General features: G+C 46.8%; 1 protein-coding gene across 6 annotated transcripts in view; it reads right to left on the bottom strand.

The window, feature by feature from the left end:
- The window catches only part of KMT2A (lysine methyltransferase 2A), an 89390-nt gene extending 65869 nt beyond the window's left edge, over positions 1-23521 (bottom strand). For 2 of the 6 annotated variants that reach the window (XM_065570264.1, XM_065570266.1), the window contains exon 1: positions 12102-12472. In XM_065570264.1, the coding sequence (XP_065426336.1) occupies positions 12102-12446 (345 nt within the window). In that variant the 5' untranslated portion in view covers positions 12447-12472. Of the gene's footprint in view, positions 1-12101; positions 12550-18915; positions 19037-20496; positions 20612-20888; positions 21051-23403 lie in introns of those variants that run through there. The other 4 variants (XM_005299774.5, XM_065570267.1, XM_042851807.2 and 1 more) reach the window with 4 other exon arrangements.
- Positions 23522-27360: the final 3839 nt, after the last annotated feature.

Below are 27360 nucleotides of genomic sequence, written 5' to 3'. Positions count from 1 at the left end.
TCCTTAATAAATATAACTTTTCTGGGGGGTGAGCAGGAATGACCAATTTTGGCTTATTAAACTGTCCTTTTACCAGCTATAATTCCATAATTAGCAACCTTTTGCTGAATTCCTAAGCCTGGCCATTAAAAATAAGTAATTTCAACTCACATTTTCAGAAGACCAACCAGACCTTTAAATCATTTAATTCCTGCTAGAAAACTACTCTAACAAAGAAGGGAGAAGTTGAAATAATACAACGCAGCAAGGAAAATCATCAAAATATACTGACGTTCAAATCTGCTTTTTGTTTCTCAATTCCTTGTTGTGGATGTTCTTTATGAGTTCGTGTCATCTTCCCTGTCAGTAGAAAGAGGCCAGAAAGAACAAAGACATGCTATACTGATCTAAAAGCCAGAACTACTAAGAACAGTATTAAGAAACATCCAGGGGTATCCTGTGCATCACAATGTGAAGACAATAATTCTCTGCCTTGAAGAATTTATTCTGCAACTCAAAAGATCACAGTTGCAGGCACATTTCTGCTTTACAGTAGTCTATGATGTTCTCATACATTTAGACCAATGGTCAGCTCTTTGCAAGATCACTTCTATTTTGTGTATATTGGAAATCTTTGAAGATGGGGCTTCAGAGAAAAGAAGAGAGGAACTATAAATGCCTGTTAAAACACCTGAGTTATCTTCTTTCTGGTAAAGAAGAAGGCAAACATAAATGTTTAAGGATTTTTATCCAGAGACCAAAGATTCAGATGGCCCACAATGTAGTTTAATAAAAATATCAGGCAACTTACCTTAACGAGAAAGAATAAGGGGGTAGCCGTGTTAGTCTGTATCTACAAAAACAACAAGGAGTCTGGTGGCACCTTAAAGACTAACAGATTTATTTGTGCATAAGCTTTCGTGGGTAAAAACCTCACTTCTTCGGATGCATAGAGTGAAAGTTACAGGCATTATGTACTGACACATGGAGAGCAGGGAGTTACTTCGCAAGTGGAGAACCAGTGTTGACAGGGCCAATTCAATCAGGGTGGATGCTGTCCACTCCCAACAACTCTTCATGAGAAAGACTAGTTTTCAGAAGGCAATCCTTTACATTACGTGCAAAGTTTGAAAGGAAACCAAACAAGAAAAAAAAGCAGAATTCCTGGATTAAAAAATAATTTGCATATTTACTTGCACACTATGGGTGTATATGTTTAGAGTCTTGAAAGTCATTTCCAATAATATTCACCTTAAAGTTTTTTATGGATAAAGTTACGGTTGCAGACATATATCAATGGCTTGAGTACATATTATCTTTCATGAATTTTAGCTAACGAAACACCTCTAATGTTAGAAACTCAGCAAATGCAAAGTTAAGGCTGCACATCTCAAACAAGAGACACAAACTATTTTAACAGCCTCTGTAGAAAACCAGCCTAGCATATTCCCTTCTTTGCATGTAGAGTATCAAAAACATACACCACAGCAAACTCATTTTATCTTTTTTTTTATTGGAAACATGTTTCCAATACTAAGTGTGATGATTTGTCCCCATACTAACATTTGTTCTTTTCACTTAAGAGTTCTAATGGGATGATCTAGGCATATAATATTTACATATGGAGACATGCTAGCTCTATGTCTAATGATACTTGGATAACTGGCTGGCACATATCATCACAGAACCAAATCTTGTGAAGCAATGAATGCACTCAGCCCCTTACAGGATCAAGGTCCTTAATGAAGAAGGATTGCCTTCAGCATCTGTGCTATCTGCACAAAAAGTACTGTAAAATTTCTTGTATGAATGATGAAAAAAGCCATAAGCAATCCACCAACCGTACAATTAAAATTAAGGCATTCCAGGTATTTTTTAAATCAAAGAAAAAATAAAAACTTTATAGATGAATAAAATGCTTCCTACTTTTTTTTTTTAGAGCATTGTTTCTGGGGCTGAGTTAAGGACTTATTTGAGAAGTGCAACAACTGCTCATTTAATAGGTTTCTAATGTATGAAGGTTCCACCCACCTTAAAGTTTTTGAAAGGCAACATGTATTCAAACCCATGACTCACATGTGCAACCTTTGCTTCACCTTAAAGGTAGAGGGGTGTGTGTATAAATTTCCTTAATTCCCTACTAGTCTTAACATAGGATTTAGCAGAGAATTAAGATTAGGAAAGGGAGAAGTTTCTCCTAACCCCTTCCCTCAGTTCTGCAGAAGGGGAGCCCGTCTCCTGCAACCTTTAAGAGTTGGGCTTCACTTGGGTAAATACATCAACTCCCTAGTAAGTCTGATGAGGCTCATCAAGGGCTCCCAACAATTTATCTGAACACTAAGAGACACCGCCACCCCCAACCTTATGCTTGTGCAGCATCTCATAACACCTAAATGCTTGAGAGGTATATGGGGAAAAGGGGCCATAAGGTGCTCGAGGGGGGTTGGGCTTTTGGTGAAGTCTGCAAGAAGTAGAGGGACTAGGTAAAGGAGTTGAGAACCTCCTGGGGCTCATAAAAAGGAAGTCCTGCTGTTACAAACCAGAGAAGGCACACTGAGTGGAATAGGGAAGAAAGTTCTGTGCTTTCCCTCGTCTTCTTATCCCACTTCCTTAAGATCCTAACACACCTCTCTCCATCACCGAGTCTCTGGTTCAAAAGAGCATGAGGTAGAGCAGATTTCTGGAGGGGATGGAGAGAACAGGTGCCTTGCTGAAGAATGCTGGAATAAAGCGAGGAAGATAGTGGTTCAAATGAGGAGGCAGAGCTGAGGAATTCAGAGTGTAGCAGAAGGCAAATGGCTCCTAGAGCTCCCCCTCTCAATTTGCCTCCCTATGGTCTGCAACAGAAGCAAATTTCCTGTGAGTCATTAGAAGGGACCCCAACTGTTGCAGTCCATATGAAGTCGGTCAGGTGGAAAAGGGAGAGAAGCATTAAATATTCCCCCTATGTTCTCTTCCTGAACACTTCCCCCTCACTCTTTGTATTTCTAATAGAGGGGTGCAGGGAGAGGAGCAGATGCCTTGGTAAAGAGAATGCTGAATCAGTTAAAGATGCGACAGGTATTGACACTCCATCCTGAGGAGACTGAAGCACGAACACAATTGCTCTGGTTATCTTAACGTAAGTTACCATAAAGCATAACAGGGTGATTAAAAACATGATGATTTTAAACATGACTTCACTTACCCGAGAAAACATAATGCAACACAAAAAGGTCACTTGGGAAAATAAATAAAAGGATGAGAACAGGCTAGTCCCTCCAGTATGACAAGGAGGCGAAAAGCCCAATGTCGCAGACAGGGAGCATCCCCTAGATCTAGAGGGCAGAAATACACTGAAACTCTCCTATCAAAATATTACAGACTAGCCAGACAGTTCATAGGTTTAAGTTCTTACTCAATGGACAAAATCTTTTCATTACGACCAGTGTAATTCAATGAGAGAAAATCATATTTAAATCTTTATGATTATGAATTAACAGACCACTTTAATAAGACTTTGGGGCAACATTACAATATTTTCCAAAGTTATTACATCTTTGGATAGAACAAGGAATTCTGATTTTTAAAATGGGTTTCGACTGGAAAGTTCTCCTAAAGATACTGATTCCACTGGTGTCTCAGTTTTGGAGCATAATATGGATTCTTAGAGGCAAACGGAATCATTCTTGTCATCAAAACTGACAGGCAGAAGTACTAGAAATAAGAATGCAACTTTCCAGGCAGCACTTGGGGGAAGGGGGCATATTTAATTTAAAGACAAGTATTTGAACAATGATTTACTTTACTTCATCTCCTACACCCTAGTTTTTGGTTCATTCTTCAAAAGCGTACCAGTTCTACAGTATCTTATTCTCCTTGGAAAGACAAGCGAGAGTCTGACTTCAGAAGCTAACTCTGAAGACTGTCCAGTAGTTACTGGCACAACATCTAATGCACTCCCATTATTTTGAAAAGACGACAAAGCAACAAATTACCATGTCAGCATCAAGCTAGATGTTCATGTGCACGTTCTGATCAAAATAACTGGATCCTTAAGCTACCCCAATAAGCACATCCCTGAATTTCCAAATTACTGCTCTGAGTTGCATTGTCATTTACAAGCACCAGAGCATTTGGCGTTCTTGTTATATCCAGCCTAGCAAAGTGAGGGCTCATTTGACTTCCACATTCTTGTAAGTGAATGCCTGTCCAGAAACTGAGAATGAGAATGTCACATCTGTTGGCACTTAGGCTAGAAATAGAGGTACAAAGCAAAATCAGCTTGTAAGACTTCTCAGAAAGCACAGCAGAATTATTCACGATGTTGCCTCCACATAATACAAGCTCTAAAGAGGAACAGGAATAGAAGAAATTCTGCTTCAAAATGAACCCTACATTTTTAACTGGCTCCCCATATCCTTAACAATTATAAGTAACAGGAAGAGCGGCATAAACACAATCAGAACTCCAGCTTCCAGAGTCTCAATTGACAACTAATTTTAGAATTACAAACTCAAACTGAACATCCTATTCTCACAAAATTACTACAGTGCGCATTCGAGGAGCATTAGTAGTATATGGCTTAGTCTGCTCTGTTAAAGCCAGATAATATTTGTTAGGTGTAACTCAGAAAACATCCAGTGCTATTACAGAGTTAAGATGAATGCAAAGATCACTCCCATGACCTAAATCCCAAGCAGCAGCCACAAAGAACTTTTAGACTTAAAACACAACACTCTAACAAAATATTTAATCAGTCCAAGGTTTTCCAGGTAGTTGATGGTGTACCTCTAGTTGTGTTCTATCAACCCTGCCCAAGCTCTCATTACTCTTGAGTCTATATGAATAATCTCTAGTCACAATTTTCACTCTGAGTGAACAGGAAATGCTTTCTGCAAAGTGAAACACCTGAAACAGTTTCATTCTGATGGCAACATCCTTTCAGTAAGGGCTGTGAAGCAGAGGGTCACCCAAAGTGTTATACAGAAACTGTGCATCACCTCAGTATCCTGCACTCAATGAGTGAAAAATGAAGCAGATGGAATTTGGGAAACTGAACAGTCCTGTCAATGCACCACTTTTGCTAAGCTAGTTCTGCTCCTGTCAGTTTCTTAAGTGGGACATTTAGAAAGCAATACTTAGGATAAACAGAGAACTGAGAATAGATTAAAAAATTGTAGATTTTTTTAATCATTCATGTCCATTTTATGTTTAACAGTCAAAGTTGCCCAGACACATCAAAGCAGAATACTGAAACAATTCAGATACTTCTGGACATAAATATAATTGTATTCTAAAGATGCTGTTCCAATCTGTAAAGAAAGTCCAGGGGAAATGGCCAACTGCATCTTTCAATAACCTCATAAGAGAGATCTCCAGATCCTCTTTGTATCCTGACAAGTATTTTAATGGCTGTGAGAGCAGGAATCAGAGGTGAGGGTTCAGCAATGATACCATTGTCTGTCTCATACTGATGAACCATCAACAAAGCCATTTGGCTCTCGATTTGAGAGTATGGCTTTACTAAGTCCAGGCTAAGTTCTAGACAAGCTTTTTATAGGATGAATTGAAAAGGGAATAAAAAGAGTGGGAATTTTGCTTGTCCCTTCCATACCAATACAACGTAGTTCCTCTAACTGAAATACCCACCCTTAAAGCAGGTAACCTTTTTCTCTTTATAGGAATCTGAACTTTCCCAAAACAACACTCCAGCAAAATGCCTTCTAGCCTCAGCATTTATATACCTAAGCCAATGAGAATTCTTTTAACAAATTTAAAGATCAGTGGCATTTCTGCTACCACCCTTACATGCAGCTAGAATTTGGGTAAAGTTTCAGAGATATGTGGGGCCATAACTGTAGTCTCCTTGGATGGAAGCTCCCAGGTTATTGCTTCCACAAAGTTGCAATGCCTATGATCACCACTCTACAACATTTGTCTGGCTGTTTAGAGTGGTGGAAACAGGTAAGTAAAGGGTCTGGCTAAGAATCAATTTAGAAATATACTCTAAACTAGTAATAAAAGTTTGCTAGATAAATTTTCAAAACCAAATCTCAAAAAATTATGTGGTGGGGACAAACATCTTCTGACTGACTTAAATGCTGACTGAATTGCCCAGGTTCCTAATCTTAACTCTGTTGCATACCCTATTCCTCCTCTCAACCATGCCCCAAAATCATCTTGTTATGACTTCAATATATAAAATAAGAGGGAACAGCTGAACAAGACAAATCAAAAGGTCCTTGAAATGCCAATTCATTAGCTATAGGCAGTACATGCCAGAGCACTCAAAGGGTTAAGTGGTAATAAATGGAGCAGGTGGCAGGCTTTTGCACCTATGTTTGTAAATCCTGTATGTATATCCATCACAAACAGTTTCAAAAGGGAAAAGAGAGGGCAGTGCTCTTGCAACTTGTAACAAGTGGTTATGGAACACATATAGCAAAACATTGTGTGTTTGTGTGGAACACATGCAACAGTATGGGAGGAAAGGCAACCCTAACAATGAAGAGAGAACTTCTTTATACCTTCTCCCCCAAATTAAGAATGGCTGAAAGATTAACTGCTACCTGAAGGAGGCAACAGGTTATCGACTGTCCCCACCCACTCTGATTCCTTGGACTGAATCGGATGTGGTATGATAATATCCACAGTTCAATAATCTGACTCCTACACTTGAAAACTAAGCGGGGGAGGAAGGGATGACACAATGTTAATTCAATAAAACATTTTAAGGATTGTATTGTGAGTGGCATAGCTGAGAGAACCATGATGCCAAAGAGTTCTGATGCTTATACTGTTAACATGCCAAGACACAGTAACAGATAACCCAACAGTACATTATAAATCATTGCCTTCTTTGAAAAGTTGGACATAAAACATTCCATCAGAAAGAATCAACTTTCTCACAATCTACAACCCAGCATACTTGTATTCTGAGAGCTGCATACAACCAGCATTCAGCAAAGTAAGGAAACATTGAGAGAACCCGAACAGGACCCTGGTTTAGTATGGTTATAATTTATACTTCAATTTTAATATTTCTTATGAAGGAGCCTAGAACAATTCAGGAAGACCAGGTGTGAAAAAACAGGAATGTTCAATATCTTTGGTTACAACATGCATTTAATCGGTCAGGATTTTCTTTACATAAATACCTAATAGTCTAAATCTCTCCAGCCACATATACTTAATAAGCTACCACTAATAGGCAGAGCTCTGTAACTGTACTTCAGTAATTAAACACACACACAGTTTTACAATGACCCTTTAACATAAAATTAGGAGAGGAAGTTATGAGACACAAAATTTTAATACAAGTGCAGGAAAGAAATGATCTGTGCTATTCAGCTCAGGCATGACTATGGCAGTAATAGAAAGCCACTCCTACCAACACATGTATCTAGTGCAATTTCAAAACAAGTCACCCATTAGTGAACCTTTAAAGCTCTGATGTTTGCCTCATAGAAGATTATGATCCATTTATAATTACAGCAACACTACCAGTGTCACTTCAATTACTGTTAAGATCTGACTTTCATTTTAAACTCCTTTTCCAGGGATCTGTAACTGTTTTAACTTGCATCAAGTTGAAACTAAGTATAGCTTTAATTAAACATAAAGCTTCAATTAAACATTATTTGAAACAACATAGCTGGCCGACATTTAACTCTGATAAAGAGCAGTTGTACATAAGCACTTTTCCTGGTTTCTACTATACAAAAATTCCATATTATAGTCTAGAGAATAAGTAAACAAATGCTATCCAGAATCCTCCTGATTATTAAACTCAAGGTAATGGTTCCACTCAGATCAAGTAGAAAGGATTTGATGTGAACAAGATTTTTTCAATCTGTTTTGGTTCTACTATGTTAAAACTCCCTCATCTATTGCTAAGTCAAAGCCTAACATTTTAGTATTTCATTCTACAGATTGAAAAAAAAAAAAGGTAACGCAGCTCAGTGAAAGAAACTGAACTGTACTAGGAGCAAAGGATACGCATAAAATCAACATTGGCTGGGAATTGGAGGAGATCCATTGGCCTTCCTCACCCCTTAAATTATTATTGAGTAACAAAGAAAATTAAAATTATGTTAATAATGTTAAAGTTTCACTGAATGGACAGAAACAAGAAGTCATATCTGAAAGAGCTGCTCTGTTTTTCTTTGTCTCTTTTGTACCCAGGATTTTCAGCACATGCAGTATAACAAGTAAGATCGACTATGTTCTGGACCATGGCACAAAGAGGTGAGTGAAAGTTTGAGTGCAACACTTAACTCTGAGTTTTTCTGATTTTGTTGCATTAAATTAGAATCAATGTTAACAGCACATTTTTGGTAGTTGCATAAAAGAGACCAGACCAGAGTAAAAGCTGCTTAAAAAATAGTACCGACCATAACACAAATTTACACAATAATACAACAATTTCTTACATGCTATTTTGATCTCCAAGGATTCCTGGACATTACATTTAGCTCCATTCAGACTTATAAAATATTACATAATCACTAAGATTTCAACTCAGGATGAGTCATTTTAGAGCAGGTAAGCAGCAGGTTTTGATCAGCTTAGTTCAGGAAAAATCCTTGACTTCATGGAAATCACGAACAATGTAGATGTTATGCAACTATTCACAAGACACTACTTAAGTACAATGAGTCCCAGGTAAAAGGAGACTGGACTCTTGGCAGTTAGGATGATAAAGAAGCTTTGCCCCCAAATTCCTGTCACAATCAGGGGCTAGAACCCTATTGGCCAGATAGTAAACCTAATGCTACTCCATCCCATTCAACAGGGAACGGAGTCAAACTTTTGAGCTGGATTTTGAGTAATATGCTGCATTACTTCAGATTAGTGTAATCTTTATGATGAACATGCTCCCAACCTTCTGACCTCCATATTCAGAGATCATCTGTTAAAATAACCAAGTCCCTGAAAAGCAACAGACTAACAGCTAGTCTGATCTTAGGGAAACACTACCTACTGAAAACACAGGAGGGAGCAATATGTTTCTACCAGTTATGAGAAAAAACACTGAATCTATTAAAGTTGTATGGCACTTTTAGTGTGTTTGGGTATCTGCCTTGCTACTGTGGAGTCTCAGAATACCATTCACAATGTAGTTTTAAATAAATTTGAACAGGAGTTCAGGTATTGCTCCATACCGGTTTATATGATGTCATTTGAAATTCAACTAATGCTTCCTCACAGGCTACAACCAATAAACTATCAGGGAAACTTCATTTCCCCCCCCATCCCATAACACTAGAAGACAGGAGTTTTTCAGCAGCTTAATAAAAATTAAAAGGTCATTTGTCATAGCCTAATAGATAAACCATTCTTACCAGCAAACAAAGCTCTTTCTCATACAGAGTTGTAATTAGAGGTTGTTAATTACCATAAAATATTGCTCTTCTACTTATCTTAAAGTATTTGCTAGTTGAACATTTAGTAAATGCATTTACCTCTAAGACAAGAAATATTTTCTTCATTAACAGTAAAGGACAAGTTTGTCCTCATTGCTTTCTTTATATGATGTCCTTAGATTCAAAGGCACAAATATTTTCTAATACATATTAGAATTGTCTCTAAATTCCAAAACACACATGGGGATGAAAGGACAAAAATCCACTACCATATATAAATCCTCTTTTCTTTTTAACCCCTGCCTCCTATGCCTCAAAATAATAATTCTATGATCAGTAGGCTGACTGTTCAGATTTCATTTTTTGCCAGTCAACTCATATTTATAAGTTTCAGAGTAGCAGCCGTGTTAGTCTGTATCCGCAAAAAGAAGAACAGGAGAACTTGTGGCACCTTAGAGACTAACAAATTTATTAGAGCATAAGCTTTCGTGGACTACAGCCCACTTCTTCGGATGCATATAGAAGAAGTGCATCCGAAGAAGTGGGCTGTAGTCCACGAAAGCTTATGCTCTAATAAATTTGTTAGTCTCTAAGGTGCCACAAGTACTCCTGTTCATATTTATAAGATACTAACTTCCTTCAAGTTGATACAGTAACTTTAATTTAACCTAATCTTTTAATCATTATATCCAGCCAAAGGGAGTTTGTGTTATTAAGTAAAGGGATGTTTTCCCCTGCGTAATTTGAGTGGTTTAAAACAAAATATTTGTTTTTGTTAAAATGTTCAGGTTACAATAAAAGAAATTTTTTCATTAAATTGTTATAATAGTTTGTTTGTAATTAAACATCCCCTTGCAATGCATGAAATTCATATACTGTAGGACTGTGCTAGTGGCTAGCAAACTGCCCCAGAAAGTGAAAATTACTATAAACAACATTTGAAACTGACCAGCCAGGTTTTACTGTACAGGATGAGGATAATACAAAAAGTAAACACTAAAAATTGTGAGAAGCAATTAGCTTTCTATAATTATTTCATTTTTAATAACTTTGGATATTATTAACATAAGAAAGCAATCCTGTTGGTTTTTAAGAGTGTGATTTTGAGAGTTTTCCTTTAAATCAAGATATGGAATTGGCCCTTCAAAAGTAAGTATGTTCCTGGTATGTTGCCAGAAAAAATTCCATCTTTGGAAGGCTGTGAATGGTAGTACTTCAAAAAGGAGAGAAACAAGAAAAGGGGATGCTGCAGCTAGTAGTAAGTAACACGCCCCCATCATGTCTTCCCAGCACTGTCAAAAGGCGGGTTGTTGTCAGACTCCTGATCTGGCTGCCTTAGAAACGCTTAGAAAAAAATTAAGGCAGGAAGATGAACAACTCTACAAAAATGCCAGCCCCTTTTTGCAATTAAGCTGCTTTCTCCCCCATCTTTTCTGCCCCTGGGGGTCTCCCTCCAAGTCCAGGTGCAGCTGAGGGTGGTGAAAGGGAGAAGGGTTGAACGGGATTTGTGTGAGCGCGCTTGTGGCACCAACAGCAGGGCACACAGGAGGCGGCTGGTTGTTGACATCTTTCCCTTTCTGTTTCAGTCAAGCGCACTTCAGAGCATCCCTCCCCTCCCCCTCCTCAGCCCCCAGCAGCTGTTGTTCATGCTCCCCAATCCTACCTATTTAAATCCCTTTACCCATTCAATCCTAAAGAAAACAAATGTAGAAACTCTAATATCTGGACATATCAGAAGGGGCATTTATCTGTATAACTCCCCTTTTAGAAGGAACAGAATAAAGATCCAGCGTCAGACGTGGACCCCCATCGCCTTCTGTTTATAAAAGGGGACAGGGGCAAGTTCCTTTTACCCATCCTCTCCTGATCAAGAGAAGGGAAGGAGCAAATGTGCTTTACCCACCCTCGCTTGCTCACAATAGAGAGGGAAGAGTAAATATCATTTATCAGCCCTACCTGCTGATGATGGGGGGAAGCTTTTTACCCACATCCTTCTGCGGCTACTGATGGTGGGGAGCACATGCTCTTCACCCACCCTCACCCCTCCTTCCTAGCCTTCCTCCCATGAGAGGCAGTTGCTAGGGCGCCTTCCTCCTGGAGAAAGAACTGAGGAAGAGGATCAATAACAAAATGTCTGAGTTGGGGAAAAGCAATCTCTCTGAGGGGGCGGCAGGCTGCTCTTCGCCCCCGAGTAGGGCCGGTGGGGAGTGTCTGCTCAGTCTGGGGATGGGATGGGAGGAGTATCTCCTGCTCTACAAAACGCTGCTGCGGTTGCTGCCACATCCCCTCCTTCTCCCACATCCACCTCGGGGGAGCAGGGCCTTTCCCCCCCGCACCCCGCTAGGGGTGGGCAGGTGCCAGCCCGGGGAAGCTGGCGGAGGAGGTGTGGGGGGAAGCTCACCTGCGCCGGGCTGCGCTGTGTACCACGCGCGGGAGAGGGTGGCCTGCTCCCCAGGCAGGCAGAGGGGGTGTGCCCGCCGGCAGCGGGGCAGCGGCGGGGAGCAGCCGGCTCTGTCCGGGGGGCAGCAGCCGGACCCCACGGGGTGCGGTGCGGTGCGGTGCGGTGCTCCCCCCGGGGAGGCGGCTCGCGGGCCGGGGCCGCTCCGCCCGCGGGGTGTGCGCACGGAAGGGGTGTGCCCTCCGGCCCCAGGGCGGAGCGGGAGATGCTCTCCGGGGCAAGCAGCCCCTGGCTCAGCCGCCTGGGCTGGGCTGCTCCCCGCAGCCGGGCGCGGGGCTCCCCGGGCCAGGCTCTCCCCTCCCCCGGCCCGTCCTTACCTCTCCGCTGCCCGCCTCGGACCCGCAGGCCGCCCGGAACCGCCGCAGGTTGATGCCGATGGCGGCCGAGACCTGCAGCGCCGCATCGAAGCCGGGCCCTACCCCGGCCGCGGGGCCCCCAGGGCCGCCGGAGCCCGGCACTGCCCCGCCTCCCCCGCTTCCCGCCGCCCCGCTGGAGCCCGGCGCCCCCAGCTCCCCCTCGCCCGCCCCGGCCTGAGGCGGCGGCTCCGGGGCCCGGAGGTTCCGCACGGCCGGGACCCGGAGGCGGGACCCCCCCAGCCCCCGGCGGCCCCAGCCGCCGCTGCCGGGCCGGGCAGGGAAGCGCCACCGACCGCTGTGCGCCATCTTTACTGTGAGGCGACGAGCCAGAGAGCGGGGCCGGGCCGAGCCCTGGGGCCTGGATACACCTCGCGCGCCGATAGGGGCGCTGCATAGCAGCCGCGGCAATACAGAGTGCGGGGCTCCGCCATGGGGTGGCCCGGGCAGCTGGATAATTCATACGTCACCCATAGACGCCCTGCATAATGCGGGCCGTCACCCAGGGCACCGGCGAAACCACAGCGCGGCTCCGGGACCTGGATGCGGCGTAACGCGGCCATAGCGGCCCTGTATAACTCCGAGCCCCGTGCCAGGCGCGGGGCCCCGGCAGCGGGGTACCCGGGCCCTGCTTGCGGCATAACCCACCGGCGGGCTGTGCATAACTCCGAGCGTTATACAGGGTCGGGGCCGAAGGGCAGGGCGGCGCGGGCACGCGCTGCGGCACAGCCTGCGCACGAGCACGCTGCCTGCCCCGGGCGGCGCGGGGCCCCGGGGCCTGGATAGTCCATGCGGGCGCGGTGCGGGCGCTGCAGAACCCGGCCGATAGACAGGCCGCGGGGCCCCCCAATGGGCCCGTGGCGGACCTGAGCGCACGGGCCGGCTGCCCTGGCGCAGGGGGGCCCGGGGGCCCGGGACTCACGGAGCGCTGCTCGCTCCTCCTTCCTGCGAGAGGCGCCCCCCCCCCCGGCCAGAGCCCCCCCAACCTGCCAGGCTGGAGCCCCCTCTACTGCCAGCCCCCCAGGCAGAGCCCCCCCCCCACACCTCCTGCCAGCCTGCCGCCCCCCCCAACCTGCCCAGCTCCCCGGGCCAGCACCCCCCTGCTCTGCCAGCCTGCCCCCCCCACCTGCCCAGCTCCCCCGGCCAGCACCCCCCTGCTCTGCCAGCCTGCCCCCCCCACCTGCCCAGCTCCCCCGGCGAGAACCCCCCTGTTCTGCCAGCCTGCCCCCCCCACCTGCCCAGCTCCCCCGGCCAGAACCCCCCTGCTCTGCCAGCCTGCCCCCCCCACCTGCCCAGCTCCCCGGGCCAGCACCCCCCTGCTCTGCCAGCCTGCCCCCCCCCACCTGCCCAGCTCCCCGGGCCAGCACCCCTCTGCTCTGCCAGCCTGCCCCCCCCCACCTGGTCAGCTCCCCGGGCCAGAACCCCCCTGCTCTACCAGCCTGCCCCCCCCCAACCTGGTCAGCTCCCCCGGCCAGAACCCCCCTGCTCTGCCAGCCTGCCGCCCCCCCCAACCTGGTCAGCTCCCCGGGCCAGAACCCCCCTGCTCTGCCAGCCTGCCCCCCCCCCACCTGGTCAGCTCCCCGGGCCAGAACCCCCCTGCTCTACCAGCCTGCCGCCCCCCCCAACCTGGTCAGCTCCCCCAGCCAGAACCCCCCTGCTCTACCAGCCTGCCCCCCCCAACCTGGTCAGCTCCCCCGGCCAGAACCCCCCTGCTCTGCCAGCCTGCCCCCCCCCCCAACCTGGTCAGCTCCCCCGGCCAGAACCCCCCTGCTCTGCCAGCCTGCCCCCCCCCCCAACCTGGTCAGCTCCCCCGGCCAGAACCCCCCTGCTCTGCCAGCCTGCCCCCCCCCCCAACCTGGTCAGCTCCCCGGGCCAGAACCCCCCTGCTCTGCCAGCCTGCCCCCCCCAACCTGGTCAGCTCCCCCGGCCAGAACCCCCCTGCTCTGCCAGCCTGCCCCCCCCAACCTGGTCAGCTCCCCCGGCCAGAACCCCCCTGCTCTGCCAGCCTGCCCCCCCGCAACCTGGTCAGCTCCCCCGGCCAGAACCCCCCTGCTCTGCCAGCCTGCCCCCCCCAACCTGCTCAGCTCCCCGGGCCAGAACCCCCCTGCTCTACCAGCCTGCCGCCCCCCCCCCCCAACCTGCTCAGCTCCCCGGGCCAGAACCCCCCTGCTCTGCCAGCCTGCCCCCCCCCAACCTGGTCAGCTCCCCGGGCCAGAACCCCCCTGCTCTACCAGCCTGCCGCCCCCCCCAACCTGCCCAGCTCCCCGGGCCAGAACCCCCCTGCTCTACCAGCCTGCCGCCCCCCCCAACCTGCCCAGCTCCCCGGGCCAGAACCCCCCTGCTCTACCAGCCTGCCGCCCCCCCCACCTGCCCAGCTCCCCGGGCCAGCACCCCCCTGCTCTGCCAGCCTGCCCCCCCCCCAACCTGCCCAGCTCCCCGGGCCAGAACCCCCCTGCTCTACCAGCCTGCCGCCCCCCCCACCTTCCCAGCTCCCCGGGCCAGCACCCCCCTGCTCTGCCAGCCTGCCCCCCCCAACCTGGTCAGCTCCCCGGGCCAGAACCCCCCTGCTCTACCAGCCTGCCCCCCCCCCCCAACCTGGTCAGCTCCCCGGGCCAGAACCCCCCTGCTCTGCCAGCCTGCCGCCCCCCCCAACCTGGTCAGCTCCCCCGGCCAGAACCCCCCTGCTCTGCCAGCCTGCCCCCCCCCAACCTGGTCAGCTCCCCGGGCCAGAACCCCCCTGCTCTACCAGCCTGCCCCCCCCAACCTGGTCAGCTCCCCGGGCCAGAACCCCCCTGCTCTACCAGCCTGCCCCCCCCCCAACCTGGTCAGCTCCCCCGGCCAGAACCCCCCTGCTCTGCCAGCCTGCCGCCCCCCCCAACCTGGTCAGCTCCCCCGGCCAGAACCCCCCTGCTCTGCCAGCCTGCCGCCCCCCCCAACCTGGTCAGCTCCCCCGGCCAGAACCCCCCTGCTCTGCCAGCCTGCCGCCCCCCCCAACCTGGTCAGCTCCCCCGGCCAGAACCCCCCTGCTCTGCCAGCCTGCCCCCCCCCACCTGCCCAGCTCCCCCGGCCAGAACCCCCCTGCTCTGCCAGCCTGCCCCCCCCCCACCTGCCCAGCTCCCCCGGCCAGAACCCCCCTGCTGTGCTAGCCTCCCCCCCCCACCTGCCCAGCTCCCCTGGCCAGAACCCCTCTGCTCTGCCAGCCTGCCGCCCCCCCCAACCTGCCCAGCTCCCCCTGCCAGAACCCCTCTGCTCTTCCAGCCTGCCCCCCCAACCTGGTCAGCTCCCTCGGACAGAGTCTCTCTCCCACCCCCCGCCAAGCTGGACCCTTCTCTACTGCCAGCCCCCCCAAAAAAGCCCAGCCCCCCAGCCAGACCAGCCTGGACCCCCCTGTACTGACAGCCCCTGCAGCCAGCCCCCTCCACGGACATGCCCCCCAGCCAAGACCCCCAGGCACTGCCAGTTCTCCCAATCAGGACTCCACCTACACTGACAGCTCCTCCAGACAAGCCCTCCCCCTTCGCTGTCGCCCCCCCCAAATACACTGACAATCCACCCTTCAGTGACAGTCCTCCCTCCTCCTACATAGGACCCCTCAATACACTGCCAGTTTCCCCCATAAAAGGACAGCTCCCCAATACCCTGTCAGCTCCTGCACAGTCAGGAACCCCCCCATACACTACCAGCTCCTCCTCAGACAGACACACCCCTAGCCGGATCACGTATCCCATACACAGTCAGCACTTCTCTGTCCCATTGCTGCCAAGCACCGGCAGGCCCCCACCCCAAGCCCTGTAACTGGAAGGGACCCCCAGTCTCCCCTCCCTGCCTGCTCTATTTGGCCTAGGGAGCCTGGTGACAGAGTCACAATTCCATTCCCTTCTACACAAAGACACAGAAAAAGTTCACTCAATACAATTCTTTTAGTGCATCCACTTAATCCAGAGAAAACAAATACAGGCATCCTACTGATGAGATCCCCAGGCAGCAAAGGCTTCCCTGAGGGACAGAGAGAGATGCACACAATCTGATAGGGATAGAGCTCACAAGATTCATCATCTTGAGAGACTTCAGGATCCACATGGACCACAACTCTGATACAACAATCCCAAACCTCCTTACACAGACCTTTTCGCTTCAGGTTCTCACAGGGAATCTCTCCAGACCAACACACAGTCAGCCACACCCTGGATTGGAGCCTCCAGCTGGCTGTCAGTATCAGACTCATTCTGGGCAGAACTTTCCTCCTACAGGTGGCTTCCTTCCTATTGGAAGCCAAGAAGAAGCCATCACCATGGAGCAAGCCTGAAAACTTGTAGCAACTGACAAATCCCAAAACCTACTTACAGAAAATTCTACCCAACCAAACTGCATAAGAATTAGTGAGGCACCACAACCCTGCCCTGACTACTGCATGTGGCTGTCTCCCACACAGATCACATGTGTGAGGGACACAGATCTTCCATAGGAGCTGGACCCAGACCATTGAACTCAATCCCCCACGAACCCACACGGATCTCACCGTGTCCAGAGCTAAATGCAGAATGAACACGCACATATGCCTTTTTGTTTGCTTGTTTTTTATGAAAATTGAGATTCTGGAGCTTGTCAACTTCCAAAACATGTACTGGTGAACCACTGTGACACTTAGATCCCTCCCCTGTTCTTCACCAGGTGAAATCTTCTATTTCTCTCTCCTACTTATCAAACGCCCCTTATTTTAAAGGACATCACTAATTTTAGTCCCCACGTAGCCTGTACTTCACATACATTTAGCATCCCCTTCACTTTCCTTGTTGAGAATTATTTGCATCAGAAATAAAGAATCCTGAAACTGAAGCTATAGAAAATGTCACACTAAAGGAAGGCATCTTGCAGTATTTTCTATTTCATGAATTAATAATCTCTCTCTCTCTCTCTCGTTTTGAGCTCGTCATGCACTGCATTCCACAGATGGACATCAGCAGGTGGGGAAGTGACCTCCTTTTCTGTGCCCTCCACAGCTGCTTATGTCTGTGCTGCTTCTATCCCCGTATCTTGTCTTTCAAGAGTGGCCAGGACCAGATGCTTCAGGGGGAATGAACAGAACAGGGCAATTATTGAGTGATCCATCCCCTGTCATCCTGCCCAGCTTCTGGCAGTCAGAGGCTAGGGACACCCAGAGCATGGGGGTGCGTCCCTGAATATCCTGAAACTGATGGGAAGTTCCCACCAAATCTATTTTTGCCCCCATTCACAGCATTCACGGCAGGAGTTCCTTTTCCACCCAGTAATACCCCATCTATTTTGCTCTACCTGTGTGTTTTCCCCCCCTCCCCCGTTCTGATTTACCCCCTGGAAATCCGTAAGTCAGATTTGTAACCTCCTGTCCCCCAAATCTGTTTGCCCCATGTGGACCCCTGGCCTGTTCATGTCTCTGGTGCCCACCAATCCATTTCCCCCAGTCTGTTTTGTCCCCTTATGCTTCCATGGTATATTTTAATGCCCCCCCCCCCGCCCCTTTCAGTCCTCTTCTCTCCAACTTCAGGTGCCACAGCAGCTGCCCTCCTCTTAGGTCAGGCTCAACTGCCAGCAGAATCCATTGTCTTCACTCCCTCCACCCTGCCTCAGTGAGCTGTCTTAGGCCAGGCCAAGCCCACGTCCCAGTATACCTCCTCTTGCTGAAATCCCAGTTCCCAGAGCGAAGGGAAGCAGGGCAGGGATAGTTACAAAAGATGAACTGCTCCAGTCTTTACAAACACAATATGGCCATCAAGGGAACATTTCCAGTCTTCAGAGGGAAGATCCCTGAGCAGGTTACAAGACAATTTTGATGCTACTTGGAATCCACCCCCTCTCTTCGAGTGAGGGGAGCCAGGCCTGTCAGGGCAGTCAGGTCTCTAGAGAGCAGCAAGTGATGACTGCATCCCCAGCCGCACTGTGCTGCTCCCCACCCATCAGCTGCTGCACACGCGCCTGTTTTTCCTCCTGGTGCGCTTTCCTTTCTCTTTCAAACCCTCCCAGCGCCGAGGTCCCAGAGCCCCACCTCCCGAGCCCTCGTTGGATGCTGTATTTTCAGCTCGAAGGGAGAACAGCAATAAGGACCATGCCTGACATTGCTGCTGGCCCCCAGGGCTGGGCAGAGTGGGAAGAAGGGTGTGCCTGAGGGTCAGCTCTGGCTCCCAGGGTAGGGGAGTTCAGTCATAATATTTATTACCAATGTGGGGCTTTCACTCTGGACACGCTTGCAGTTGAAACAAAAATCAATTGCCCATGTCTCCTGCTCCTTACCATGCGGCTGCACAGAGGAAGTATGATCTGGTGACTAAGGCACTAGAATGGGACTTAGGACATGGGGTGGGGGAGGTTCAATTCCAAGCTCTGCCACTGACTCCCTGGGTGACCTTGGGCAAATCCATTAATCTGTGTCTCTGTTCCCAATCTGTAAAATAAGGATAATTACAACAAACATCTCCATTAAAACGTTGAGGATGCAAAGTCAAGCTGGTGATCTAAAGGTCCAAACTCTGTTGATGACTCAAGTTGTGGGTCAATATTGTTCCACATGACAGAATTTATGATTTTTCAGTTTGTTCTTTTAAATTGGTAAGTTACATCCAAAACTCCAAGTTAAAAGAATGCTAAGGTTGTAAAGTCAAGCACTCAAGTTATGAAAAGCCAGGATTTAAGGTTGCCTGTACAACCTTAATTCAGCTCCTTTATGCATATGCCGGATGATACAGTCTTAACCATGAGACCATCCTTTCTCTTCTTGCAATCCCCTGCTTCATTCACTACATACCTTCCAACTTCTGCGACACATGAGGTAGCGGTCCTACAGACGACAGTCTCCTTCACTACATAACCCTGATTCATCCTCCAGAGCAGAATCAACCTGTGCATTGAACGAGGCAGGAGTCCTGTGGAAAAATAGAATGTGATCATGTAATTAAAGACTGTTAAGAAATTCTATCAAGTGGAACTATATTGACCCCCAACTCAGGTGATCAGCAGGGTTCACCCCTTTATATCCACAGCACAGACCTCCACCACTTTAGCCAATGCAGTAAGGGTAGCATGTGTACAGTTATCCATGTGGACCAGCCACTAAAGGGTGATGAGACACACTTTGCCAGTAGGTTTCATAGCTATCTGCTAACATCAAATAAAAGCAGAGATTCAGGGTGCTTGACTTCAATTCCCGGTTTTGGAGGGAGTGTTCTCTGTTGGATATAAACTTTTCTGACCCTGTGCACCCATTAACTAAACTATCTAATTCACTTGGCATCAATTGTGCTGTCTGTTTACTTTTTATACTTAATTCACCTTGAACAATGAAAATAGCCTAGACTCTGATCAGTTTCTGTTCTCTTGCACTAGCACAGAACTCTCTGGTTGCAAATTCTGCAGAGGAAGTCAGGCTAAAATAGCAAGAACTTTATTCTTGGAAGAAAAATAAATTAATAAAAAATAGTAAGTAACCAAAAGTACTTTGACCTGACTGAAGAACAGTAATTCTAAGATTTCACTCCCTAAATCACAGTCCACCTGCTGCCAACTCCCAATTTATCAGTCATGGAAGAATTGGCTTGATATCCAATTCAGATGTCCTATCAGGACTTGTTTCCTCAAATATACAGTACAACACATGATGTAACATATTCTCAGTAACAAGCTCCCACCCTGAGCTTTGGCTTCTGATCTGAGAAGCACACCTTGTTTTAGGAATGCTGCAGGAGACAGTTTAAATCCCAACAAATTGCTGTTTTAATTAATTAAAAACCATTAGAAATGCCATTAATATTAATTTTAAAAATAAAACCTAATTTTTTAACATAATGTACTGGGTTTCCCTAAGGCATCATTGTCAAATCAAGGAGAAGGGGGATGAGAAGGGAGAAAAGTCATTAAACAAACACTAATATCTGCAGTAGTAGCAAAGAGTATACAGCATAACTGGCCCAGCCCATTTTGAGTTGGTAGGCATGTCATCCGTTTATTTCACACTTGTCATGCTGAAGGAGTCCTGCTTTGGGAGCATTATTAGGGTGTTTTTTCATTAAAACTTGTATAAAGACTTTTTTTTTTTAATCCATTAAAATAGGTTGCACCCTGAATGGGGTGGAATGCTGCCAGGTCCTCTCTGCCACTGCACTAGTCAAGTCTAATCTCCTGTCCAAAAATGAAGTGAGTTTGGCAGCCTCTGCAATATGGCATTTATGTGCCATCTGCATCACAAACCCTTCTTGTATCAAACTTGTCTGAACCTGAGTAACTTCTCATCCATGGACACAGCAGTAAATGTAGGTGGGGATTAACAGCATAGAGAGGTCAGCTGCAGTGGAAGCCTGAGTTAATTATAACAAGAGCTTTGGTGACTTACCTTCAGGAAGTAGCTCTTTTGCCCCAGGGCTAGTGCACTTGTTTTGGAAGTCAAGATCACAATTGTATCCCAAACAGGACTGTTTTCTCTAATTAATTAGTGGTGCTGCAGCCTATCATTAAGGAGTCTGACAACTTCCCTTCACAGCTAGGTACTGTGTGACAAGTTACAAATGTGGGAGATGCATAATTGCTAGAGATATCTTCCTGTTCCAGGGCACCTTCACTGCCATTCAAAGGAGAAAGAGGGTCAATTCCCTCCCACAATCTAATAATAGTATCATACATTAATCAAGCACCTTTCATACCAAATACCATCAAAGCACTTTGCAAACTCATTCTACACAATCATATACAGGATTCACCTGGTTCTCAAGTGACATACAGTCTTACCTGGTAGGATGTTTAACAGCACATGGCAATGCTACAGAACAGCATAGGATAGGAAGCAAAATAATAATAATAAAAATCCTTGTATCCAAATGAAGTTGCACGTTTCCTCATCAGGTTTGAATCCAGTAGAACAAGTTTTCCAAACCCCCATTCTTGGATTACCTGGAGGGATTAGAATAGAATGGAAGGACATGCAGCCACATGCTTGGATGCTGACCCCTCCCATTAACAGAAGTGAGAGCGTTGAGTAAAGCTGCTGGCACAGCATGGTTAACTCCAGTAGGTCACTGGAAATGCAGGTGTGAACCTCTGGTCAGATAGAACTAGAGCACAGACAAGAAGACCCTGCAGGAAAGCCCATGAACAGCCAAACTTGGGGTGAGATTCATATGCTGTTGCGTAGGCTTTATTGAGGAGGGGGAAGAAGAGTACTTACTGAGACCTACGCTAAACAGAGCATCATACTTCAGTGCTGTCTCAAATTAGATGACTCCCTTTGTGAAAAGGGCCATCTCCTCAGCAGGTAGAGGGAAAAACAGAACAGGCACTTACTAGCAAGGGAAGATCAGTCAGCAACTGCCAGCTATAAAATGGTTACTTTGGGCAACACCTGCTTGGCATTGCCAGATTTAAAGGGCCAACTCCGAGCCAGACATGCTGGGAGAAAAGTTCATATAAAAGGGCAAGTGTGTGTGTGTGTGTGTGTGTGTGTGTGAAGAGAGTTAGTAGATCCGAGGTAGCCTCTAAAGAAAGTACTGTATGTGCAGGCTACACCTATATGATGGTCTTCTGAAGAAAGTTTGGAGCTCAGTACATGCACAATTCAGTGTCAAGGCTTCTCATTCATAATGCGGTTAGTCTCTCTGCCTTTTCCTGTGGAGTAATTGGAAACGGAATGGGGGAACAGGTAATAGATCTATTACCAATTGCTTGCTAAACTCAGAGCAGAGGATATTGAGGGCTTGTATTAGGTTAGATGCAAATATTTGGCTTTTAAAAACACACTAACTTTAATGTCTCTCATTAAAGACTGGGGGTGAGGCCCTGACTTCTATTCCTGCTTGTCACAAACTTGGGAAAGTCATTCAATCTCTCTTTGCCTCGGTTTCCCCAGCTATAAAATGGAGGTGACTGACCTACCTTGCAAGGGGGTTGGGAGGCTCAATTACTTAGCATTCATGAAGGGCAGAGAGTACCCATCTGGATTTCTATGACTAGCTGTGTTCTGGGGTGTCAGTTGCCAGAGAGGGAGTTTGCCTAGAAAATGCTGGACATTGACACTTGTGATGACCCTTCTCTCCATTTGCTCATGCCAGTCTGCATTTGGTGCTTGTGCGCTGGCTCTACTGCTCATCTTGTACAGAGAATTTATTTAAAAAAAGGCCTAATTAGTTTCAAACAACATCCAGGTTGAAAGCAATTGAGAAGAGTGCATCTTTCTTTGCGTGAGTTTGACTAGTCACCTTTTATGTTCTTATGGAGGAAAATCTAACTGCCTTGCCTTCTGCAAGGGCCCTATTTGTTAGGGGATACGGAAGCCAAGCTGCTGAGACACATCATGACCTACCAAAGGCTGACAAAACAGTAAGTGTTCTAAGCAGATCTTCTCCAAGAGACGCCGGGGCTGTAAGGGGCAGGTGGGAAGTATGTCCTCTAGTGGTAACTCTCAGCTTCCTGCTTGTACAACTGAATTAATTTTATGAACTAAACACAAACAGGGACCAAATACTCTCTTATGTATATTTCAATTGCCCAGGCAGTTTGGCCAACAAGATTTTCCTTTTCAACAGCTGTATCTGCAAGGACCTCTATAAAGGTCTGTGTTTCATATATAAACATACGGGGATTTATTTTGTGTAGAAAATGCTTCAATCTGAAGTTGTATCAAATACAAATAAACTGAAATAGGAAGCCAACTGCGCATAGCATAGTGCATGGGGTGATGATCCCTCTAAAGCCCTTGAATAGAACCAGTGAGGAAAAGGCTGGGAGGGCCCCTGTTAAAGGAAGGATAAATAGCAGCATCCTGCATATAGAAAATGACATTAGCAAAGATATTCAGCGAGGAAGCTATAGAGAAAAATATAGCATTAATAATAATAATAATACATTTCTCAGAGTACCCTCACACTGAGAGGGTGTTGCAAATGTAAGCTAGAAACAGAGACCATTTCCTCCCACCACTGAAATGCAACCACCTCTGGGGTGGAATCCACTAGCTGCTTAGCAATGCCCAACAACTCTACACACAAGTTTTAGTGCAAACAGTAGAGTCTCATATTCACTTAAACTTGAAGGAAGGCAGTGTGTAATTCTGAGATACAATTTAGCCAGCATAACAACCCTCTGCTTGCAAAAAGCTATACTGGGATCTTTAATAACCACAAACTGCCAAGATCTCAGCTGAATATCTCATCTACAAGACAGCTCTTCCAGCAGCACAGCATGCCAACACCAAGCTGAAGCAAAAACTTCAACACGGTCAAGAAAGAGCCCCCCCTTCTGAGTCACTTACCCCACTTCTCACAGCACAGCTTGTACGTGTCCCACCCAAATAGTGATGGAGCCCAATGCTTCTTAACTTGTGTTGTGCCCTGTCACATTTCACGAACTGGTACAGGCATGCTGTGGAAGAAAAGATTAATGCCTTCTCTTTCCATATTAAATGCCTCATAGTTGAAATTAGAGAGACGAGGTGGGTGAGGTAATATCTTTTATTGGACCAACTTCTGTTGGTGAAAGAGGCAAGCTTTCCAGCCACACACAGCTCTTCTTTAAGTCTAATGTCACTGCTAACTATTGTCAGTGTGCACTTAACACTGGTTTCAGTTGCAGCTCTCATGCTGACTCAATGCCCTCTTTCTGTCCCTGATTCTGCTAAACACGCTGCATCAGGGACTTTCCCCTAAAATGTGGGCAGGCATTTGTACTTCACTCCCCATTTAAAGTAATTTCAGAGACAGGAGAATAGCTATAAATCTCCACTGCAATGTGCACTGCAGAGCTAGGGCTGCTGTTTCCCTGGGAGGCAGGGAAGGGGATGACATCAGGCAGCGGCAGAAATGCAGGGTCTGCTGGGAAAAGAGTACTGATTTTAATATGCAAGGAACAGTTCAAAGCTGTGCTAAGGGGTTTTAATTAACCCTGAATGCTATGGCAGAGGAGGCAGTAGAAGCCAGCAGCATCTCATTCATCATGTGTTTGGTTAAACGTCAGAAGCTAACGTTTCTCATAAAGATCCATCTAAGGTAGCCTAGGAAAAACCTGTACAGAAAATGGTGCAACACTACAGTAACTACAGCTTCTTATCTGCTTTCTGCAGGCTCCAGCCATCCAGCACAGACCCTGCCCTCTAGCCCCAGGTTATATAGCAACAAACTGCTCCACTCCTAGAAGCAGGGATAAGGATACCAGAGGAGGCTCAGGATTTTCCATCCATGCTTAGCCTGTCTCCCATTATGCAGATGCTGCACAGCAGTCTCCTTGCTTGCTGGGAGGGTGGGTTACTTGCTCTTATCACCGATGAAAGCCACTCTGAGTCAGCTACTGAGACACGTTGCGGGTGACGTAATTCCACAATACTGTCATTCTCCAGACAGCTGGGAACTGAGTCCCTAAGCCTCTCTGCAGCCCAAGCTCCACCCGTAGGAGTCTTGCCCATCACTGGCCCCAGCTGTGAATGATTGGTTCAGCAGCTTTTGGGGTGTCTTACAAATCCTGCCTAGCTTTCAGAGAGGAGAAACGCTCCTGGGTCCTAGTGCAGGCGGAGTTCTCTACTGGCACTACTTGTCTTTTCCCTCCAGTGCAACCATACAGAAAGCTATTACCATGCAGAGATTATTATTTGAATGGTGGTAGCACATTGGGGGCCCCACGCTGTGAGGAGATGTACATATACAACAAGAAAGATCCCTGCTCTGAGGAGCAGTCACACTCAAAGTCCAAATCAAACAGCAATGGAAACATTGCCACAAGTTTGTTTTTTTAATCCTCTGAGAAGTCCCCCCCTCCCACCTCCACATCACAAGCCTCCCCTGCAGGATTTGAAACCCAAATGTTGCAGTAGTGCATCAGACGCCCACCCCACAAAACAGGCTTATTTTCATGGGCCAAGCAACAAAATGCAAAGAGCATAAATGTAGACCTGGAAGTTTGATGTAAAAACTTCAGACCACCTGAGCAGTATTTGTAAGAGACGAGAACACCCATTTTTAAAAATACAATTTTTACATATTGTTTCCCCTAAAGCCCTCTGAATTCTCCAAGTCCTGGCTGGGACTGTCTGTGAGGATGGCAGTAACACTCTTAAATCTACACAGCAGTTAGAAAGGCTCTCAATAGCTTACATAAAATAATCATTTAATCTCTCTGGCTCACTTTTCTTTTCCCCTCTGTAACATGGGGATACTGCTACTTCCTCTCTTACCTATTTAGATTGTAAACTTTGGTCAGGGACTGTCTCTTACTCAGTGTTTGTACAGCACAATGGGCTTTAATCTAGGTTGGGTAATAAAAATGAATATTCATCTGTCACCAAGATACAGCCACCTTGGTATACACAGCACCACCCAGCAGTTTGGGCCAGGAAGCAAAAAAAATTACTTCAAACAAGGAAAAGTAGGCAGAAGAGCCAGATTCTATGCTGCAGCCTTCAGGAGGCACAAACCAGGAGATGGAGGCAAAGGTGACTAAGTCACCTTTATGCCACCCATAACCTGATCTTGAGAGGCCAACTTGTTCCCCAGTGTAATTTAGAGTAGCTTACCCCAATTGCCAGCTGCTCTGAGGCACTGAAAAGATGAATCGTCAAGCACTCCATCCACACAACAGGAATGGCATAAAACCACATGCAGCAACTTTTCTGTCTGTAGAGCAGCATGAAGGGCACCTAATAGGGGACTGAATTGGTCCCAGAGTTTTCAGCAGGACCCTGGGGTTAAAAAACAAACACACAAATGTGCCAAGGAGCACATCTTTTTATTGTGTAATGCCTAGCAGAGAGGCCCAATCTCCATTTGGGCCTTTAGTTGCTACAGCAATATTATTAATACTTTTTTAATGGCTACAGCTAATCAGGGTCATAGTTGTATCTGTCATCTGAAAGCTGGCAGCAGACTATGCTTGTGCCCCAATTCAGTAATCCATCAGAAGCAAGAGCACCACCAGGACGCAGCTGGCGTTAGTTCTTCAAAGATTACTCCAAGACTGCCCAAGGAAGCGGTGACAAAAGCACTCCATTCTTTTACCTACTCTTGTTTTGAAAGCAGTGCCCAAGGTCAGCCAGACACCAGTCAAAATTCATTACCTGTGGCTTATGAGCAAGACATTTTTGCTCCATAAGAAAAAGTCAGCATCTCTCCTGCTTAGTACTTCATAGAGTTCTGTTCCATCATCGGAGCTGTATATGGTGAGCCTGCTATTTGTGTTACGCTTTCAAAGTGTGAAAGGCACACTTCTGCAGTGCTGGCATATGTGAATAAAGCTTTAAGTGGCTCATGTTACAGAGCAGAATAGGTTGCTCTCTCTTACTGGTGTCTCAGCTTATTCCCTCAAGCCTGAGCTCCACCAGATGATGAGGTATCCTATCTTTTGGCTCAGGAATTCTTCATATTAATATGAATGCATTTGATGTGAGACTCTCAGTAGTACAGACAGAAAGGTGTCGGGGCCCCATGCTCCCATCTCTAGAGAACAGGGGTAGGAATAGTATAAGAGCAGGCTTGGTAAGGAGTCTGGTATTGGTATCTCTGAAGCAAGTTAGCTACTGGAAATGCAAAATATCAAATCAAAAGTGGAATGTGTGCTGAGATTGTATCTAATAGGTGGTCTAACGTTTGCCAGTCAGTGAATGACAAACTGCTTACTAGTATAAGAATATCAGGGGGTAGCCGTATTAGTCTATAACCACAAAAACAACAAGGAGTCCGGTGTTACCTTAAAGACTAACAGATTCTGAAGAAGTGGGTTTTTACCCAGGAAAGCTTATGCCCAAATAAATCTGTTAGTCTTTAAGGTGCCACCAGACTCCTTGTTGTTTTAGTATAAGAATACTGCAGAGTATTTTGCTAGCAGTTCGGTAGTGCCATTCTCCATCCTCCTCCTCCCCTTTCACTAGTGAACTAATGGAAAAAAGTTGCTTCCTAGAACTGTCAAGTCCCAAACAACTTCTGGTCATTTAAGATATCAAGGGACTTAAGACTAGGCTTGTTACCAGTGGTATCCTGGCCTAATTCCAACACTTCCTGTTTCAAATGGATGTTCTCCCTTCCATCCAAAATGTCGATGCAATAGAACAGCAGCAACTACACCTCATAACTGGCTATAGTTCAGGGGCAGGTGAAGTTAGGTATTTATTCAGAAAGCATAGTGGGGATGTTACACAATAAAATGATAAATGCAAGACTTCCTACTGAAAAAAAGTTTTGACAAAAGCCTATGGTATTGCTGCAGAGACAAGAGTAATCTATGGACT

This window comes from Chrysemys picta, chromosome 16 (assembly GCF_011386835.1).
Source record: "Chrysemys picta bellii isolate R12L10 chromosome 16, ASM1138683v2, whole genome shotgun sequence".
NCBI lineage: Eukaryota > Metazoa > Chordata > Testudines > Emydidae > Chrysemys > Chrysemys picta.
This window is presented reverse-complemented; position numbering and strand designations above follow the sequence as displayed.